Raw genomic sequence first — 22,069 nt, 5'->3', positions numbered from 1 at the left:
AAAGAAATTAATTCGCCCGAGTTGGGGCGGCGGCGTTGGAGTACACGCGAGCCTACCTCTCCATTTCGCGAAATCGCGTAGCCGAGCGATGGTGTCGGCGTAAAGTGACCTTCCTGTCAGATTGGCGGTACGTTCGCGCTATTTCAGGTCGACCAGTGAGAAGTAATAAGAGACGGTCTGGCCCCGTTTTGAAGCTTTCGCCACCTGGAACTTCATGCCGACTGATATTGCTCCCGCAGGCGGCCGTGGCTTACGTGCAACTTATAATGAAATTCTATTGCGCTTGTAACTCTGTCCGCCAGGCCGCCCCGGCTGTCCTTTTGCCTGCTCTTTCTGCTTGACACGCGTGTACACACGTCCCACGCGTCGTGTACGCGACACCAGCTGGACACGTGTGTGCTTTGCACGGTCACATCGTCCGTGGCTAGCGGATGCGACGCTTTGTTGTTCTCGCCCTCGCGCAGAAAGCAGATAATTGATCGATAACCCGAGGAGAATAGCCTGTTGACACGCTATAAAGAATCCAGCGGAGTCTCGGAAGAACAATTTCTAGAGTAACAGTTCGACTACATTAAGAGTCGAAACTATCTGGTAGCTGACAGTGGGTACGAGCATCCAATTCGTAGTGATTTATGCGTTGATTTCCTCTGGTCTCTAGGACCTCGATCGACCATCGTCAATCATCTTGCCGGATCGACGCTTGTTTCTGAATTAAATCCGCAATGCAAAAATCGCGTCTAACGGCATCTCCCCCAAGAGATCATTGCCACAGGCAAGAAATCCCACCGTCGGAGAATGGTTCTCCTCGTTGTAGGCGGAAAATGAAATTTCTCTTCTTGAATTCCATCTGTCAGAACGCGTTCCCGTCCCTTTAACGCGAGCTGCCGTTCTCCGTATCCTCCCCACCGCTCCATTAGCTTTTTCTCCCGGGTCCGTTTCTTATTGGACTTTCCCACTCGCAATCGTAGTTTTCAACCAGCATCTTCTCCACTGGTCTGACGAGTTAAAGCCACTTCCACTGGCGCGGGATAATGTAATGAAATGAATCGCTCGGGTACAAAAAGTACGATGGTAAACCATCTCTTTGTCTCCATTTTATACCGCACTCGAGAGCGCGAATTTCAGAGCGCTCGTCGAATTCGCTGGCGACGTTAATCACGCCGGTGATCATATAGAGATCGGGGCTTTGCTCTGCACTTCCATTCCCAACCCTTGCAAATATATTTCAATGCACTCGAGAAGCCACCGAATGGCTCCAAGTTGTTTCCTTCTCGTTCGAGATCGCCCACCCTGTTGCCAGGGGTTGAAATCCCACTTACCCGTGATCCATCGTATCAGGGCAGCCCTCGCGAACGCTTTTCCGCCTCTAACAATCGTTTTCATTGTACCCCAAAGCGATGCGGCCGCGTCGCAACGATCGCGCTGACGGAGGCAATCGGTCGTCGGGAAACGATCGTCGATCGTCGGCCACGGTTATTAGTATTGACACTCCTCTCTCTCGTAAACGATTCGCAGGACGGCTCGGACGGGAGTAGAATGGGTATCGTGCTGTGGGATATTGCGATCCAATCATACGTAAAATCAGCCGCGATACTCGACCGATACTTCTCCATCCCGATAGTATTCCCCGCTGCGGCTGACCTCCGTGTATCGACGATGCCCAAAGCGATATTCGATGCCTGCGCGCCAGGAATCTCATAAAAGTTCGCAGCGCTGCCTCTTTCTCAGATTTTTATCGGGACAGGCGACGCTGTGCTCCCCGTGATTGGCAGTAATTTATATGTAGATCGTGTGTACACCCCCTCTGACGAATTCCCGTCGATCCTCCGCCATGCATATTTGCAAGGCCCCTTCGTCGTTGATTCTTTTTCATTTTGCCCCATTTTTTTTTTACCACGAGGAACAAACGCGCCTGGCAACCTTCGCTGGGCTAATAATAAACCATAGGTACGAGTCTCCACGTCGAAATGGTTTTGAACCAGCATTGCAAATACTCCTACGCTCCGTGCTTTCATCCCCCCACCCCTCCGCTAATATCTCGCGCCGATTTTTCAAAGTTTCCGAGAAGAATCGTTTTCCTTGGCGCTGGGTCGTTCGTTGGGAAGGAAACAAGACCCATAAATAAGGGAAGTTTCGCCTTGTGAATAAGAACTAGCTGGGAGTACTCGTTTACCCCGAGGAAATCCTGAAACACCTGAAACTTCGGCTCTGTGCTCAAAGATTCACCGTGGCTAATCCAGACGATCGATCGCGTCTAGAAGCTAGGGCTGAGTTTTTCAATTTTTCACAATCCCGGTGTTCCCCATCGAAGTGCACGAGCGATCGTCCGTTTCCCGTACACAGGGACACGATCTCAAGCTGCGGGGGTCGTTGATACCATTAATCAGCCCGATGTGGACAGCAGGTGGAATAGCAGATGGACTTGGCCGAACCATCAGACAGGCGGACGCCGTCGTCGCGCGATGCTAATGACCCGACAAATTTTCCGATTGTTCCCTATCATCGGGGTGATCTCTTTCGGCGGGGCGCTTGATAAACGATCTTGATCACAATGGCGGATGGGAGTTACGCGAGAGAAAGGAGCACAGGCAACGATTCAGCCTGATTTTTCAGCTCTCTGTGGCCGAGGTTCTTTGAAAAGCCATATAATATGGGCCAAAAGAGGACGCTTATCAGCGAACAGCTTTATGGCCCGTGCACTTCGTTTTATTGTACTGTAATTACTGCACGCTTTTCTTCCGGCTGTCACGACCGTTCGTTTTTATCAGGGACGTTACATCGTCCCATTCGTCTCCACGATAAGAGTAACCCCTGCTCTTCTTTCTTTTCGTGGGATTCATGATATCCTACGCGAGTCAGTGCATTGTCTTTGTTTCTAAGAGTTCCACTCGGCTTCGTGGTTCGTACGATTTCAGACGTTTAAATTGACTGTTATCGCGTGACGCTGTGGAGATTGTTCTCCCCTTAAGGTGCAAATCCACGATCAGAGAAAAATATCATGTCTCGCATGGCACTTTAATCTCACAGGACAATTATTTTATTATTTTTTAATTATTTTGACATTAGTTTCATGAAATTAGACTCTCGTGAGACAAGTTTCGTGATATATTTTAAAAAATCTCATTTCTCGCGACTAGTTCCATTATTTACATTTAATTGTTCCTGAGATTTTTGTGTTATGCAAAGTCTCATCGTGGATTCACACCTTCAGAGACCAGTGCAGATTCGTGGGCTGCTTTGAGCTCCAACTTACGTCATGTATTTGCCGCCAAACGCGTGTCTTCGTAGGAAGTACAAGGGCCAGAAACAATTAACCGTGCATTATGCCAACACAAACGGGTTCCCACGACAGGGTGGAGGCAAGAAACAACGCATTTTCAAGCGTCTGGCGCAAACTCGCGAGGTGCATCGCGCAGAATTGATTTATCGAGCGACGTCGATATCCAAATTCATGATGTTTGGTCGGATATACCGGGATTTGAATCACAGCAGCGAAACAATGCGAGTCACTTGCATATGTAAACCCGCCGATTGAATTTTATACGAGGCCGTATGAAGAGTCACGCCTGCACCCCCGTTTACCCCTTTAATCAACTGACCTAATTCCCCGCCAACAGACTGACCCGTTTTGTCTCGGCCGTAAGAAAAAAGGGGAGCCTCTAAGTAGCGTCTTCGGCAATTGAAATCTGCGACAAAAGGAGTCAGAATGAGACCGTTGGGGAAGCGGGGACAGGGGTGGGACGGGTCACCTTTGTGGGACAGGACCCTGTGCAATGGACGGTCTCATCGAGAATCGCCCCTTTTTTTCTCGAGAGAGAACCCCCCTTTGAGGAGGAAACGAGGAGCCATAGCCCCTGGTAAATGAGAATCGGAAGTAGTAATCGAGCTTCTTACTCGAGAACATTTCTCGTCTAGCGTGCCTCGGACGCTCGCGCGAATCCCTCGGCCCCTGAAAACCGATTCCATTCGCACACGATTTCCACTGCGACAGCGAGGACTCTTTAATGTCACTCATCTTCCGCGCGTATGCTGTCAGCCCTCGTGGAGGTGTCCAGGCTCGCTTTTGACGAGACACGAGCAACCCGGGATCACGGTGGCAACAACCGGGTGCTTCATCCGTCGAAAAGGCGTCTTTGTTTTTATTTCGCGCCCACGATGGAACCCGTTTAGAGTAAATCCGTGCATATTGCCGCGCGTGTGCCGCCCAGACGATACAGAGCGAGCAGCCCTTTCACAGATGGCATTTCGACCAGATATACCTACACCCACTCGGCGTCTTTCTTCTGTCGGCGCTGGTGTGCGCGATCAGATAGGTGTTTGTGTTTGCGATTCGGCGAGAGCGCGAAATAGGAGGATCCGTCGCGCTGATACGTCCGTCGAGATCCGAATTCATCGGCCAGGAATAAGCCCGCCTTTGTTTCGAAATATGCAACGATACGCGCTCAGTTTCCACGCCGTGCTCTCTCCCGCTTTTTTTTTTTTATCGCGCTACTCCCTTTTCCTCGCGTTCACAGTTTCATTTCGTAACGAATAACTCTTCCCACGGCGAAATGGAAACTGCGACGTATACAATCGCTGGAATTTCCATCGTTCTCCTCTATCGGTTGCGAAAATCCCAGTCGCCTTGACTTTTGTCTGTTATGATTGAATACCGCTTTGTTATTTATCTTCTTGGAAAAGTGGGCAGTCCGTTTCCTAAACTTTATCCGCCTACGGGGTTATGAAAGCATAATTGCCTAGATAGTAAGTGAAAATTAAGTGAAATCGGCATCGCTGACCAGACGCAAATTTAGCCGTCCAGTTACGTTAAGTTCTACGCGATAATGAACTCTTTATATTCATATCCGTGAATGGAGGGTGGAACGAGTGGCAAATTAAGGTAACGCCCTCGTGAGTTAGACTGGCGGAAAGTCTCGATGCAAATAAGTTCAAGGGGATCAAATGTCCGGCGGGGATCCGGCTCCAAACGAAATTACTTCTCCGCTCCTCGAAGGACAATGCGTTCAGTCGCGTGACACAGGTGGTCAGAGGATTAAACCGAATCAGAGTACTAAACTGACGTGCATTCAATTAAGCCGTAATTGCGTTTCACATCCGCCCGATAGTTAAGGCGCTCGCTAAATAATTTTATCCAGATTCTCCGGCGACGACTTAATTGAATAAATTACTAACAACTCGGAAATGTTTTGTAGACTTCTGTGCGCGAAACCGCGGCGACTTCCTTCCCAGACTCTACCAACACCATTCGGATCGTTCAGAACGTTAAATATTTGTCGTCTCCAAGTTTTGTCGCGGTATCGCGGTCGTGTCTCGAAGTTTATGCGCGATTTCACGGTCTAGCCACTGTACGCCGTTGTTTGGAGTTGCGGTGGCATCGAGAGTGGTCCATCAGACGCGTGAAAATGCTCCTTTCTTACCTTCCCACTCGTCGTTTTTACTCTCGACTATTCCCGTGACGAATATCAGCGTGCAGAGCAGAAGACGCCGATCGATCGGATTACTGAACCGAGAGATTCGAGCTTCAGTCTTCCATTCAGTGATCGACTAAAATTCGTTAGAAAATGCATCGCGCAGAAACTAATATTCCCGATTTAAAGCAGCGAATGCATCGTCGGAGGGGGATGAATTCTGTGTCCAATCAAGCAGTGTCACTCCTTTGGAATATTTCATTACCGAGGAGAAGTTTGTTCTTTCGTTGCGCCACAGAGACGACACCGTCCACCGCAATACTAATGATTGCGTTCGAGGAGCCCGGCGCTCTTTTTCTGGAGCACTTAAAACTTTAATTGTTCCCTTCGTGTACCGTTGTCCCGGCGAAATTTAAAATTCCAATTTCGCGAGACGAAGGCGCGAGAGGAATGGATTCGAGACAGCGTCAGGCGCAGGTATCAGAGCGGCGAATTTAAGGTCCAAAAGTTGCCAGCTGGGAGCGGACGTCTTACAGCTTTTGCGAGACACGCCTGGCTACCAGCTACATAGCCATTTATCATTGCAGCTTCTGGTGCTTGACACGCGACGCTCCCTGTATAGATATACGCCACGTTGCTCGTGATAAGTCTCGCTACGTTTTTACAATCCCCTTCACGATCGTCTAGGGAGTGATGCTCGCGTTCGAGCAAAGAACGACAGCTATTCTCTTCAACTCTTGCCGCGTTCTCTCGCGCGTAACACAAAAGTCACCGTTCCTTGGTAACCAGGGCGCCTCCAATTAACGAAAGGATTAAACTCTGATACAAAATGCGGCAGGATTTTATTATCCTCGTAGATATCCAGATTGCAAGATCGAAGAGCGAGCCACGCCTGTTTACAAAGTGCTCGAGTCGCTGGTAACCGCAATTCTAAAATTAAAATCGCCTCCAATTGTATCGTTGGATCCACTGTATTCAATGCTAACAATACTTGTACGATACAGTGCTGCGCGCTGTCGCAAACGTGTTTACGTGGCCGTAATAAAAAGGAGGATAATCAGACTTGTCGTTTCAGGGGAACACGGGTTGGAGGGGCAGTCTTCTCCGTTGATTAAAAGTTTCATTGCCCCTCCCTGCCTCCGAGGAACCCGATAAACGGCTTCGTTTCTTTTGGACGGACAGCCAGCGGAGCCGGTGGATTAATGTAGCCGGACAGAAAGACTGTTGCATCGTTATTTTTTCGCGATAATTACGTTACCAGCTGCCTGCGGTCACTTTCCGCCCTTCGTTCGCGTCGGCTCGGTGGTCGAAGTCATCCGATTCCTTGCTCCTCGAAAAATTCGATTCGCAGAAGCCGCCATCGGGACACGTTTCTCGATTGCGCTGGCACGGCCACCAACAAGCATAGTCGCGCGGAAGATGCTCGGATTAATTACTCGGCGGACAGGCTCATCGATCAACGACGATGCACTCGCTGTCTCTCGGTTACAGTCGCGAGCGCAAATGCATCGCTAAACGTCAGAGAACCAGGGTGAATGAAATGCACGAAATAACTTCCGCCCAGACCAAAACGGTTTTATGTCAGAGAATTCTACAACTTTTCTATCGCCGGCAAAGAACCCCGGTTCCTTCCGTTACACGCTAACTTAATATCCTTTGGAGCACCCGTGAACAGGCTTCTCGTATAACAGGGGAATCGATTACCTCGGGGTTTGGCTCGCAACGAATAGCGATCACTCAAACTTATGAACTCGTAGGAGCACAGAGAACGTGCACGTAATGTTAAAGAATTTCTGTCGAATCAGGTGCTTTCATACCAGCCGTAATTTGCGCATAATGCGACGCGGTTATACCCTTAAAGGCTATCGCGGCAGAAAATCCTCTACGCGTTTCTTTTCCATATTTTTCTCGCCGAGAGTATCGAGCGATCCCCAGGCTGTCGATAATTCAATTTGAAAGGAACTGGATCGCCGAGAGGCCGCTGGCTCGTGTGCACGTTCCACGGACCGTTCAGGATTACGTGTCGCGACTTGAGCGTCTTCTCGCCGAGCGTCTAGAGAGAAGGCTCCGCGTCGTCGATAATTAACCGAGACGCCTGGGAGCTGAAGGACCCAGGCACCTGCAATTTCTTCCCTCGCCTCGGCGCTGAAGAGCAATTAATCGCCCTGGTGTCCGTTAAACCGACCCAATACCGAGCTCCCCCGTCGATTTACGGTTGCGTCGCGTTTAGGACCGTTTGCAGGACGAACATCGTTACGAGGATCTCCCGCGTCACGTACACGCGCGTGCAGCTTCGTAGCGAGTACACGCGCGGTCACTTCACTTCGTGTCGCTGCACGTGCATCGTCAGTGCAATCGATGCAACGAATTCCCACAAGACGGATAGCGAGCGTGTGCATCACGGTTCGAAGTACCAACCGTGACTTTCCGTTAGAGTTCAATAGAATTCGGATAGTTTTAACGGTGACCGACGGCAAGTTTCGTGTATCTCTGGTGGACACAGTCGCCGCGGTGGTTAGGGGATAGGAATTGTGGAATTGTTAGCTCTACTCCGTAATTGGGCTTGACTGACTGTCGAGCATCGATGCTCGAATATTCGAATCGTTCCGAGATCTCTAGCGCTTGTTATCTAGCTTCCGCGACTGAAAGATAACAGGAATCTTGACGACTTTAAAATTCCACGGAAAACGCCACGCGACAGTGAATTGCAAATGCTCGCGTGTGGAGAAAGCTCGCCGTACACTGGCCACACTTTGCACCAGTATTTCCAAGCCCGAAGAAAAAATGCATTCGCGACTTTGCTGCAGAGCGGATCGATCAATTTTCGCTGACTACGGGCTCGTTAGGGGCGCCTCGCCTCCGCGGCGGCTGTCAGTGCATTTTAGTTCCGCGAAATATGGGGCGCGTTTAATTGAAATGAATCTCATTCACGGCGAAGTCGATCATTTTAACGCGGGAAAAGGGGGAAGCCTCTTACAGTAGCCAATGGAGTTACTTCTTCGGGTGCTTCACACGGCGAATTAATATAGAGGGAAAAGATCGAGGTCTACGGGAAACAGAACTCTGAGGAATTCCTTTCGTTTTACAGGGAAAGGAAGAAATAAATGTCTTTAGCTTCAAGGATGACCCACTTGCTGTCTTTATCGAGGCATTTTTGGTATAAACTGGATCCACGACTTATCCATGAATTAATCATCGATCAGAACTACGGTGTATCCCCTCAGGACCCTTGGGTGTGTAGTTTGGTGTCCCCGTTAGCTGGAACGGAGCGCTCGCAGAGGCAGCAAGTTTGGCTAACGCCCTGCTAAACGCGTTAGCTGGTGTTTGCCAACTAGTTAAACCGTTGATATTTGCTCGCCGGTCTTTGAAATGTATTCGGCCGTGCGTGGCGGGCCACGCTGAGATAATCACGAGTAACGACGTGTAAATTAACTCGCCCCTCGCTCCGGAAATGAAACGACGAAGAATTAACCGGTCGCTGGCTGGCGCGTTCATATCCGCGCGCTCCTCTCCGCGGATTATTGGTTGGCCCGTCGATCATCGTGTCGCCTCTAAATTACACGCGAACATTGTTCGATACCTGGAAAAACCGTTCCACGATCTCCTTCTCGCTCTGGCTGGATACGTAGTCGCTCCTCATCGTCGAGGGGAAGAAAAAACTGGTGATTCTTACCTGCTTCCCGTCGAGCCGCGCGATTCCGTAAACAGCGATAGGGTAACGTTGCAATTACTTCGGGTGGTCTGGATTTCGATTTCCATTCCGCTAAAGCCCGCCCCGAGCATCGGCAGGCAATTAAGAAACAGTACACACGCGGCGGTGATGCATTCCCTACCGAACAAATAATTACAGTGGTCCCGAGCGCACGCGAACAGAGTTAGGGGGTGTTCTTCCGAGACACCGGAGACCACGTCAAGAGTCCCTTTGCATTCGTTGCCCTCTAATAAATTTGTGGCCAGCGTGATGGCGTGCATGCGACGCTCGCATTAACGGCCTACACCACTGCGGTACGTTGCGACATTTGATAGCTCGCTGGTGTCCGTGGCCTCGGTAAATTCGAATCGCGCGAATGTAGATTCGACGGGGATCCAGGATCGCAAGGAACGAGCCGCGGGCATAAAAGATCCTTTTGTCCTCGACAGGAATTTATGGAGCGCGGGGGTGTTGTCGCTCCGCCAGAATTACGGGTCCCATGCTTGACTAGGAGCGCTGGGATCAGCCTTTGATGGCTGTTCGCGGGGGGTGCGAACCGCTGTGATACCGTCTTCCCAGTGGAGCAGCTTCTGAACATTCATTGCCTTCTCAAGTTTCGATCAGGATTCTAATTTTAAGTTTTCTTGAATTAGTTAGACGTAGTTAGAGGGTGGGGGAGAGAGTGTTGATTTGAAAGGCCTGTTATTCATGAATGTGATTATTTAGCACCAAGGTAGTTCTTAGTAGAAGCGTTCATACAAGAAGGAAGTCGAAACGAACGTTTCCCTGTCTCGTGTTTATTCCTCGGAGTGATTTTCCTTTTTATTCCACTGTATTCATCCCCTTGGTTTCCCGGCTCCTCGAAGCACCCTTTGTTCGTTGACACGTGAAAACGGTTTCGGTACGCTCGACACGCGCGCGGGGAATTGATTCGATTTCACTCGGAAAACAGTTTGGTAATGTGTGTCCTCTTGAAAAGCACGGATGCGTGAATTGAGTTTTCTGAGAATTCAGGAGGCTTCGCTGCTTTTTCTACAGCTATTCAACATATCTCAGATACATGTTTTCAACGGTTATGTGGTCCCAACTCCCAATCGACGTACGTTTTGCTTCACTGAAAATGTTGCACACCGAAAGCACTGAAATAACGTTCACAATTGTTCACGATTATTCCGTCTGTGACGAAGGTTATTAATCATTACGATTTATTATCTCGCTTAGGCCCCGATAACACTAATAATAGTAGGTAATACGTTAAGGATCACGCCACTAGTGAAGAGCTTACATAACTAATATCGGCGATGCTCGAATAAAACCTGGCCATGTAAAAAACACGGCCGTTCAAAAACGCCCCGTTTTCACTGGTTGCCTGGACCAAGCGCAGATCCCCATTGGATAGCATTGGGTCTCATCATCTAGTGGTATTCTCGATCTCGTTCTTCGTTATAACAGTGAAGCTCAGCGTGTTAACAAGTACCCGCAAAGAGCATCCGCCAAAACAAAAGGACCCGTTGTTCTCGGAAGTCGGACGTCGAGGGTGGATGCAATAAAAAAACGATGACACTTTAGTGAGAAATACCTTTCCCGGTATTATTTTTCGAAATAAACACAGACGGTGGCTGGATCCTCTCCCAGTAGAGTAATGGCACTCGAGTCGACGTCTAACAATCGGCGTCGTCGTCCATCGTTACTCCATTGAAGAAATTACGGCTCGGTCTCCATCAGAATTACGGCCTCTCGGTTTTCATTATCGCGGCCAGACGATCCGCGATAGCGACGTTTTAATAGCTCGGATCGCCGGGTTAGTGGAAGGAACAGCCGCTCGAGAACGATTTCTCGAAGGATACGCGTCCGGCGGAGAAGCACTTAGGCCGACTTATCCTGCCGAGGAAGTTCGATAAAATGATGTTCCCCTTAATGCAGTCTCTGCTTGGACTCTGGTTGTCGTTCATCTTCCCTCGCCCGCTGATATCGCATCTCCTGAACCAGGAAACGAAGGTTGGATCCTGCTGCGCCAGGCAAACCGAGTCTGCCAGGACTACGATGAAACCTCGTACCGTAGACACTCGTTTATTGATTTGGAACCTTATAAACTCTCTGGGTGTCTGGGGCAGCGGGGAACCTTTTTCTATGACGAAACTACACTTCTTTGCCAGTGAAACAGATTCAAGTTGTTGTCGCGATTTTCAAGCGTAACAGATCCCAGTAATTCGTCCGACAGTGGGTGTAAATTACCATGGCACGGCCGCTGGAAAGTTTCTCGGTCCGCAGTACGTTAATATTTAACTCGTCGACTGCTGTATCGTTATCGCACCCTTGGCGCGGCGCGACTCCGGGGTCCAATTTACCACAGAATCATTTACACTCCCGTAATAGCCAGCGCGTTAATTCCGTCCCGGTGATCTCGTTGGCTCTGTGGAAGAATTCCTAATAGCAGGGAATGCGCCGTCTCAGTATTTCGTTGGCGAAAACTTGGACGGTGGAAGGAGCGAGCATTCGATGCATTAAACTTCCAATAACTTGGCCGGTGTCTGCATTAATTTCGACAGCGCGTTAAGTACGGCGACGCCCTACTTCGGGAACTCCCTCGGTAATTGATGGACCATTGAAGCGTCCGGCTTGCTACTCTTCTCGTTGTTATTGTCCCTTCTTTGACGGCCGTAATCGGGAGCTCTCGGGGTAGATTGAGCAAATCAGGGATTGCTCGCCGAGCGTGCGGTACAAAGGGAATCGTTGCGAGTAAGCAGGAATGGGGGTGCTCAAAGGGGAGCCTGGCCAAAGTAACTGGGACGTTTGTGTACGCGTGTTCTCGTAGGAACGGGAGAAAACGTGCTTTCGCGTGAATCGTACCGAGTAACCCACAAATTTCTGTGTTAATTAACATCGGCAGGCTTCCGTTCCACATGTATCTCATTCGAGCGCCTTGCAACATCTAAACGAACGCCTCGATCTTCCTGCCTGTAGCGACTCAAGTAATTTACTCGAGCCATCGATTGAGGGACCTCGAAGGCAGCTTCTTCCCGCTTCGAGAGTGCAATCGCGAGAGGGCTTCCGCGCAATTGACCCAGGCGAACGTCTCCGAGTAATAACGGAGGAGAGAGGGCCGAGGGTGGCCCGTGGAAATGTCGAGGTTCAGCCACCCCCCTCATTGCTGGCCGCAGCAGGGGCTCACGTATGCATGCACACCTGCGCCAAGGCGGTGGCAGTGTAATACAGTTCGTTGACAGGAAATGAGCGCGCTTCGAATGGCGCTGCGCGTTATCGACGTTTACCTCGGATTTGCGAGTGGAACTTACGCTCCCTTGGCCCGCTCCCGACACAGCTCCAGCCCCCATGAAACGTCCGTTTTACAGCAGGCTTGTTTCGACGGCTGCAGACGGAGGGGCCACGGGGGCGGCGCGGAAATTAATTAATATTCAATGCTCCGAGGCCGAATAACGCGCGCATCGCGGCCGTAGTTATTAACAATGCAACTTGTGTGCACGGGGTGACACGACTCTGCGGCTAGTTAATTTCTCGCCACGAGATCCTTCGTCCCGATATACCGACGCGTGAATATCGCCGAATCACGTCCGATCGTGAGCAATTGAATTACGCCGGATCCCACATCCATTGTGGCCTGATAAATTGAACGCCTCGCGGTTTCGCGGTGCCATTCAACATCGCCGCGGACGGTGTATAAAATATCAGCCACGTCAGTGGCTCGGTCTTGCAGTGATATAAACGCGGGGGCGAGTCACCAGCCTGGAATCGATCGCGCTAGCCAAGTGGCCCGCGAAGTGTAAGCCAAGCTAAATCGCGTTATTATACGCCACGGGCCTTGAGAATGTATTGCTTGATTTATCATCGCGCGTGTAGCTCGTTCTCCTGGATCTCCTCGGATAGTATACCGGTACGGGGCTGTATCTACTTTGGCAGGTATCGTCGTTGCTTAGAGGGTTCTGTCTCTCTATTATAGATACCAAGCTGCAAGCTGTGCTCATAGAAAGGAGCACAGGTTGAAGGTATCGAGGTATTCCACGATGTTTATGCAGCCTAAGTATAGGGAACCTTTAAACCATACACCTCGATGGCTGATTCTACCCACATGTAAGGATAATTGGGACGAGGCTCGCGGTCTGTTTGCCGGGAAGATGTATTCCTGGGCGACCGCAAGGTGTTTATTAGCAGCGGTAGGGGGCTAATGAAGACGCCGTTAATAAGCTTGTTAGCAGCGGTGGACGAGAGACGCGAGCGTATCGCGATAGTTAGCCTTGACGCGGAGAGTCAATGGATGTCGGTATAAAGGGGGCCATTCTCCGCGCTCTCTCACAGGCAACTTTGGTGAATAGTTAGTAGCGAGTGGCCGACGCAAGCACGACGCAAGTATTTAGAGGTACGCGAGCTGGCGCGATGAAAGGGAGGGAATCGTGACAGTCAGCGTAGAATTTCGAACGCGGTGCCTAGGCTTCTGTCAACATTCTCAACTGTCTCCGGGGCGCGATGCTTCGAAGAGCAACCTCGAATACGCAATGATGCGTGACCACCGTGTTTGCGGAGCGTTCAGAAAATAAACGTCTGATCAATCTCGTAATGTGCTTTCTGTTGCAGCTGGAGCCACTTCTGAGGAACCTAACCAAAGGTCCAGTTCTGCACACAATCGCCACTCTCTCACGAAGGGTAAGCAGATCGAGTAACGATCGAGCCAGCTACGTAATCTAGGGTAGAGCCGTGCCGCAGACGTTTAAACGTTCTTTACAGACGCGCGTGTAATGTTGCAATGCCATGTCGCTTTTCTTCCCATTTATCGACACGATTCCGTACACCCACGGGTAACTACCTTGCGATATTATGTGCGCACAATTTCATGCATGCCCCGTAAAGACACTAAGTAGTCAGCGAGCGAACGTTTTAGGTACACGTATGGCATGTCGCCGGGAAAGGGTGTATCGTTTCGTTTCTCATTCGTCGTCTGCTTCTCGCAAAATGTTTTCTGTTAACGCTGCTTCGCGTTAGGATAGTCCTTTGTCGCTGATCACTGGCTCGCGAATTCGTGAACAAAGCCGGGACCATTCGGTCGAAATGCGAAGGGAACCGGCGCAACCATAGTTTCATCATCATTTCTCATTTAAAAAAAAAAGCGAAAAAAAAAGAAGGTAGAAAGAAAAATACTCCGGGGGATATTTGGTTCAACGGTGGCGGAGAAACGAACGAAAGTCTGGAGGAATTCAACCCCGTGTTCAAGGCCAACTACAATGTATTCACTGTTGGAATACCGCTACGAATCGTCCCATAATTTCGAGAATTTTCATACTCCCCGGAGATTTCGGTGTAATCGAAACGGGTGGAAATAAAAATCCAATGGACGCACGGGTAATGTCGAAAGAGACGCGGAAATTACACTCCAGGGTAGAATCGTAATCGACGTACATCTCTGATCCTATGAATACGAAGCGCGAATATCTGCTACGGGACAGATAACGAGTACAATTGCGCTGCACGCGCGTTAGGACAAGCGGATTTAATAACCTTTTAATTTCGATCGCTCGCACTCGGCTTGGCTGGGATCCCTCGCGACTCCAAAAGCTGGAGGTTTAATCAACCGTGAGAAGCGTCCGCGAGATTGATAATAACGGGTGCGTTTATCTGGAAGGATAACGAAGAATCGGTGATCCGTGGAAGCCTGAAAAATCCGCTCCGCCATCAAAGCCCCCGCGGAGAAATTGCCTCCAATGTTTACTCGGCTAGGATCCGCCGATAGGTGCGCGATAACGATGCTTTTATTTGGCTGCACAGCGGCTTAAACTGAGGGAATCCACTTTTCCCGTCAAACCCAGCAAAGGGGCGAGAATTTAGAACAATTGGTGACGCTACGGAATTAAATGACCAGCACGAAGTGGCAGAACACTTCGTTCGAAAGGCTGTGTCTTTGGATGTCAGGCGACAAGGCTGACTTAACGGGGGGAAAAATTAGGGGGGTCGATAACGTAATTAGAAGCGTTGCTCCATAAATATCAGACACGCGTTAAGCGCAAGGACAATTATCGTGCCCGGAGGCCAGAAACAGAAACAAAGTTGGTCGGGGATCCGTTGCAACACGCGAACCTCGCTCGCTCGTTAAATATTAGTAGAACACTCCGGTGGCGCTAGGATGAGAAACCAGGACAATTTCGATCGTCAGCCGCAGACTCCAGTGTGTGCCACCCATTAAAATGGAATACGAGCCACTCGACACGTTGCGTTAAACCATGTGCTCCGTGTCGTTGACAATCGGCTCGACGCAGCCGAATCCAACGTGACTACCGATGCCCTCGGAAAATTCAAGCCGCTTGTATGACAGTTCAAGGCCGCGTTGCAACTTTACATATTTCGTACGCGAAATTATCTCTTTCGCTGTCATTAAAAACCCGTCATCGTTCGTAATTGTCGTGGATTTGGTGGTCGAGGGGCCGTAAAATTCATTTCGAACAATACATCGAGGATGCCAGTCTAATGGCAGCTCCGTCGAACGGGAAAGCATTAAAACACGAGGATTCCCTCCCCGCGCAGAGGAAGATTGAAACGTAATAACGAGTCGCGATGGCGGATCGATCCAAGTCTCCGATAATAAATCATCATCGATCGTCCATTGATGTTTCCCTGAAGAAACGAGGGCCACTTGGCATTATGCATTATTCGAGGAGAGCAGGGGGAGGCGAATATCGTACCGATGAGCTAAACGAGAAGCTCAAGGAGCAAGGACGGAAAGAGGGGTGTCTGAAGTGGTGTGCAGTGGAGTCGTGAAGCGCCGCGAGGACAGAAAAATAGTAAGAACGGTGTTCGCCTAGGTTGGGGATGGCAAGAACAGATTCCTATTGTTTTCCGACCCACTTCCTAACGCTGGAAGATTAACAACGTCCCTTGGCCGTATACACTGACAGATTTTTCAGCGTGCAACCTGACGACATAGTTCCTACCCGCGACCTTGTGGAAATAGAAACGTGCCGGCTTAAAGAGGCGTGTCGCTCTTATTCGAGAGTTTCCGAAGCAACGTGACTGAGCCATGATTTCCCAGATTTCCCAGTGACCTACTGTTCGCGATACACGTATTTCCCTAATCTCGCCACTTTTTTTTGTCCGGAGTTCTTTCCCTTTTCGAAACACCAATTTGGCCACCCGCTGTGGCTTACCGAAGGCACACCGTCCCAAGGTGCATCCTGCCTGAGGAAATAGTGGAAAAGGCTTTTGTGTGCACGCACGGATTTTCTACCTTCCGAAGACCCAAGATATGCGCCCAGCCACGTTGTTTCATGCAGCGTCGCCGTTGCATTGTAGCGCAACGAAGCAAGCAGCCAGCCGCATTTCTATCGGGAACAACAATGGGCTCGTATACGGACGCTCAAACAACCACGCGCCGTTCTTTGTCGTTTCTTCTCGGCGAAAGGAAGAGCCTCGTCTTTCTGATGCTCGATTAAAGATCGCTCGCGCTGTGTCATCTTCGTCCCTTAACACTGATGTTCGCCTGGCAGTAAAAGTATCCAGAACACTCGAAGGATAAGAGTTTTCTATGCACAGGTATTAATGAGAGTGACGTACTCGCCTGGAATCGCGAAGCGTCGATGAGCAGTTTTAATTTCGCCTCGATATGAGAATCCAGCAATCGAGAACTTTAGATAAACTTGGGGGTGCTGGATAAAGTAACGAAGTGAGCCGCTGGATAAAGGGAGAGCTGGTTCGATGGAGTAATAAGTTTGGGATCGAAAGTTGCGGCTCGCGTTCATTGAAGGGCCACGGGTTCCGATGGAACTCTGAATCTACAGCGAAAGGTTCTCGCGACGATAAGGGGAGGCTTCAGAAACGGCTGGAATTATCGCGATCCAGGCTTACTTTCTCTCGCTCCCTCTGTCTCCGTCTGTCTCCTTCGTTCTCGGCCGACAATTGGGTTTCTTCACGGTAAAATTTCAATTCCAACGCGCGGCCTACGGACGCGGATGAAAAGGCTGGATTTCCATTGTTTTCCGACTCACTTCCAGGCGACGGAAGATTAACAGAGCCGACGTGTGTATATCCACCGCCGAGGGCCTCTCGACGTTTTTCGACCGTTTTCGCGGAAAACGGGATCCATTGTGGCTCGAGACCGCTGTAATTTAAATCATCGTCCAAAGATTTTTCCCTGGCAATTTTTTCTCCACTTCTCTCCCCCCCCCCCCTCCCCCACTGCCTGTCTCTATTCGCCTGGGCATAATCATCGCGAAAGGGGTGCGCTCTCATTTGCCCGCGAACGAATACCCTCCGCGTCCTTCGGCTTCTTTTTTCGCGCCCGTTGGATATAAATCAGGCTGGGAAAACGTATTGATTCGCGTAATCCGCAATCGGGGATGCATGTTTTCCTCCCGCGAAAGTGGAACGTCCGTATTAATTAACGTTGCGCGCTTAACGCGCTCCCAATACTTTTTGCCTCTAATTTGTGGATATTACTGCACCGCTCGTTCCGTTGACAACCCCCTTTCCCAGTGCGTCCGCACAGAACTTTATACCCGTAACGTCGAAAAGCTTTCGCCCTGCCTCCCTCTCTCCCCTCTCCCTTTCGCTTCCCCTCTTACTTAGCACGTCCTCCCACCCTCGTTCGATTCCGTATCCGCATTGCTAATGAAACGTCCAATTATCATCAACGGTTGCCACGAGGCGCGCGGTCCACGAGTCTCCCCTTTTGCTCTCACACTTTTTCCTATCTTCTGACATTTGCAATCACCAGCCGGAAACAACATCGGCGGCGGGCACCAGCCGTGGTAGTCCTCCTCGGTCGTCGTTTCATGGAAACGAACCGCCGACCGGCTCTCTTTTAAGCGGCCAAGTCCGCCGCGAAAGTAAGTCACATGAATCCCAATTAATTGGAATATAAAGGGGGGGCTCGGCGGTGATCGATAATCGAACGGCAGTCTCGTTTCAACGCCGAGCTGCATCGAAATTGATATTCATATCTTTCCTCCCCCGACTCGTTCCTGCACGCGATTGACGTTGCCCCGTTAATGTCGCGTCCCCGCCGTGATTAAACGTATCGTTGAGACGAATAAATATATGCGCTGATATTTCCGGCGCCAGAGAAGCGAACTCGTTGCCAGCGATAAAAAGGAGACGCGATAATGTAATTGCAATTAACGGGAGAACGAAATGCATGAGATTTAAACTACTTCCGATGGTGCATAATTGACCGCGCGATAGTGCAACCACTTCAGCTTCCATTTGCCGTTCTTGCTGGCAGTTATCGGCTCTAGATCGCGTTCTTACCAGAACGAACACACCCCCGTTCCCGTCTGCTCCTCTGCAATTGTATGCGCAACCGTTACGCTCGTCGCCCATTCGTTTTCCAATTATCAATTATCGCCGGCGGCGCTATTCCTGTCGGGCTCCCTCCATCCCGGACGACATTCGCGATCGACTACCAGAATCGTCGGATAAAACGGCCCCTTCGCTCGCTGGGGGCGTAGCAGATGTCGAAAATAAGCAAAGCGGGGCGCAATTAACGACAGTTTAAGTGATGCGCGACTGTACTGCCAATAGTAACACAGATCGACATCTGAGCTTGCAGAGATATGCATGGGACTTTGCTTTCGAAAGTTCTTACGTTCAAATGTTTTCGGCGAGCGATAAAATCCTTTAACAAACATGGTAATCAACGACACGTGCAGATCGTTCGTGAAATTCGATGCAGGCGATGGGCATCGATTGTTTATAAAAAAAAGAAACGCTATAGGAACAAACTTCGAATTTATCTTCCGCAGAGCAAACGATGCACTGGTTCGCCCAAATCGGAAGTGACGAGGCCCCCGCCGAATCGTCAGGTAATAATCAGCGTGGCAAATAACAGGCGGTGTGCTGTGCCAAACTTGTCGCGACGTTTGCACGGAATTTAATGCCCCGCGTAACGAGTGCGTATTTAATAGTAATCCCCTGTCGAAATTGGAAATGACCACATCCACTTGCTCCCTTCCCCCCGCTATTGTGTGCGTTCCGTGTTTCAGAACCATGCGCGCTTTGTGTGTTTGCACGTGCCCGCGTACGAAAAGTCCGTTGCCGCGCGTGCGAGGCGAACATATTTTTTTTTTTTTACTTTTCGAGCGAAGCGCGGTGGAAGTCAAGAAAAACGAATAATCAAATCAACCTACCCCGAGCACGGGAATTTATCGAGGCAGAGAAATAAACAGAATTTGATCAAGTCCTGAGAGTTCTGCAGCCAGGCTGATCGAGCAGCAATCCTCAATTTGTAAATCGAATACATTCTTCCTTGCGACATGTACGCGTCCCTCGGTTTGCCCTATTTTTAATAATCGTATTAGTCCCCGAGGGAAAGCAACGTCTAGATACGGCGGGAAACGATGGCCTTCTTTTCCGCGCGGCTGCTAGCAGATTGTCAGACAGAAGAGTGGATTTATTTCTCGCGACCCCCGCAGCCTCGGTATTTCTTGCGAGCTGATAAAACAGCTGCGCAGCGAAAAAGGAAATTTCTCGGGAAAATTGATTACCCCCCGCCGAGTAATGGAACCGATGCGACGACAACATTCTCGTAGAATTTTTTTTTTAGCTTTCTTCCCCACCGTGCTTAATAATGTTTCGTTTATTTGATTTCGCGGTGAAACGGCGCCGGGACGCCAGGACGTCAGTTTCACTGGCGTTCGAACGCAATTCCGCGGCACACTTCCTCCGACGAGACCCAATCCGTTTACGCGCAACGGCGATTGCATGACGTATGTTTGATCGAGCGAAGAGAGTGCTGGCCGCTTTCGAGATGCGTTTATTGTCCAGTGTGCTCGCAGATGCATGCCTGCGGATGTGTCGATGTGCGCGAGTTTTGCTCGTAATATACCCGAATCTCACGTGCGTACGCACATATTCTCGCTTTCTTCTCGACAGATGTGAGGCGACGCCGAAGTCTCTACGACGAGGACTCTCTCGACGGCGATCCTCCTAGCGAGAACGAAGGTATCACCTTTTCAAAGGGCAATGCCGAGACTAACTCACCCTCATTTCTCATCAACAATCCCCCGTTCACGATACTATCTGCTAAACGATCAAAACCGATCCTTAATCGTCCGATGAATTTGCTGGCTGCACTGAAATATCACGCGTTCCATAGCGCGAAGCGGGCTCCTCTAGCATTTCAAAACATAGCCAATTTCCAGTAACCGCGACCCATTCATTTTGTTCATTCAGAGGAGTCGCGAATATCCCAAACACCTTCCCAAGACTTTCAGTGGCTGACGATTGGTGTCCAGGTTACGTTCACCGTGTAAACGCAGCAGCGATCTAAGCAAACATGGCGAGGAAGGTAGACGATTTTTCTTAATATGCCCCCGATACCAGTCGTCAGCCAGAGAATGCCCCAAATGTAAGTCTGTGTCCGCGACGCTCGTGCGAGTGAAGCAACCGAGGGAACGATTAACGATCCGCGGTGTTTGGAGTAAAATTACAGTAGAAGCCCATGGATTGCGCGGCAGGGGAGAACTAATCGATCCTCGGCGGTTGTTCCCAGGACGGGAGTCGACGGGAAGCGCGAAAGACGTGGACAGGGCGAAGCTCGTCCGTGAGAGACAGAACGAGGAGCGGCAACGGAAGTTGGAAGAGCTGAGGCAGCAGGCCCTCGCCGCGCAGCGTTTCCGGGAGCAGCGGGAAGAGGAACGCCGAAGGCGCATCGACGAGCTCAGATCGCGTGACAACGACAGGTTTGTGCTTTTATTTTCCAGCCCCCCCCCTAGCCAATGAACATCGCTACGCGACTTTACGACTTGGTACTACCCCTCGACACGTGAGAACTCGCGATAAGCCGTGATTTACGAACCCGCGCTGCTCCTTAATGGACATTCAAATCAGTCGAACGCGGACTTGGACAGAGTAATTAACGGGGGAAGGAATTCTTGCAGTCCGAGTACAGCCATTCGAATTTCGAGGTTTCGCGCGGTGGAACGTCCTAGCGGAACACCGTCGACGCGCTTTAAACGCTCTTTACGAGATTACGTGCTCTACGAGGTTATAAGTTGACCTGGTTAATACGATGCCGGGCTAAACTGTTCCGCAGAGAAGCCCGGGAAATTATCGCGACACCTGCATAAACTTCACCCCCCTCGGAAGAAACGCAAGGGTAGCACATAATCGCGCGAACGTGTACCCTCTTGCTCATTTCTGTCCCAATTTTTTTCCACGTACCATTCGTCAATCGTCGCGATTGCGACGCGAGATTCTTAAACCAGTGCTTTTACAACATGCAATGTCGATGTCCACTTTCATAGAATCGCGTGTCCGACACTTGTTCATCGTCGTTCCAGACGGAACCAAGTCGAGGAGAGGAAACGGTTGATATGCGAGGCGGAGAGAGAAAGACGGGAGGCTATCCTCCGGAAGAATCAGGAGAGAGAGGCTCGTATAGAAGCGAAGAAGAAGAACGAGAGATCCCACATCGTGTTCGCCTTCGGGAGCTCTACACCGAGGATGCTGGAGCCCGCTGACACCGGTGGCTCTACATTCTGGGGAACGCGTAGAGCAACGTCCACCACCAATGTCATGATGTTCTCGGCCGCTCAGCCGTTGACCAGGAGATCCTCCGAGAGAGAGCTCGACGGTAGCAAGAAGCGAGCTACTTCCGCTGGGGGACTGGACCGGAAACCTGGCGAAGGTTAGTGGACCACTTTCGGTAACCGGCGAGAATCCACCCCGAATCGAATTCGAGGAAACGAGCGCGTTTAGTTTGTCACGACAAACGGGCTCGGTTAATTTACCGTGGCGACGTTAATTTACGGGCACGGCGGGTTACGACAGACGTCAAATAAACGAGGACCATTGACGTTGCGCGTACGGTGCCGTTAAACGGCGCTTGAAATGTTGCGCGAATCCCGATGTTGGCAGAAATATGCGCGGCGCCGTTTCCCGGCCGGAACGAACGAGACAAAGGATTTCCTGGCAACTGTGGCCAGTTTTCGATCGAACTCCGCGGGTCCAAACGAAATCGTAGCAGCGGTTT

The 22,069-nt window shown here is 50.3% G+C and overlaps 1 protein-coding gene across 40 annotated transcripts in view; it reads left to right on the top strand.

Moving 5' to 3' along the window:
- The window catches only part of LOC143373266 (uncharacterized), a 157,358-nt gene that overhangs the window by 122,390 nt on the left and 12,899 nt on the right, over positions 1-22,069 (top strand). For 20 of the 40 annotated variants that reach the window (XM_076820352.1, XM_076820345.1, XM_076820353.1 and 17 more), the window contains 5 exons: positions 13,690-13,758; positions 18,840-18,899; positions 19,969-20,037; positions 20,588-20,777; positions 21,342-21,724. In XM_076820352.1, coding sequence (XP_076676467.1) covers positions 13,690-13,758; positions 18,840-18,899; positions 19,969-20,037; positions 20,588-20,777; positions 21,342-21,724 — 771 coding nt within the window. The remainder of the gene's footprint in view (positions 1-13,689; positions 13,759-18,839; positions 18,900-19,968; positions 20,038-20,587; positions 20,778-21,341; positions 21,725-22,069) is intronic. The other 20 variants (XM_076820357.1, XM_076820359.1, XM_076820362.1 and 17 more) reach the window with 4 other exon arrangements.

Source organism: Andrena cerasifolii, chromosome 9, assembly GCF_050908995.1.
Source record: "Andrena cerasifolii isolate SP2316 chromosome 9, iyAndCera1_principal, whole genome shotgun sequence".
Taxonomy (NCBI): Eukaryota; Metazoa; Arthropoda; class Insecta; order Hymenoptera; family Andrenidae; genus Andrena; species Andrena cerasifolii.
Note: the sequence above shows the minus strand (reverse complement) of the source record. Positions and strands in the feature narration are given on the sequence as shown.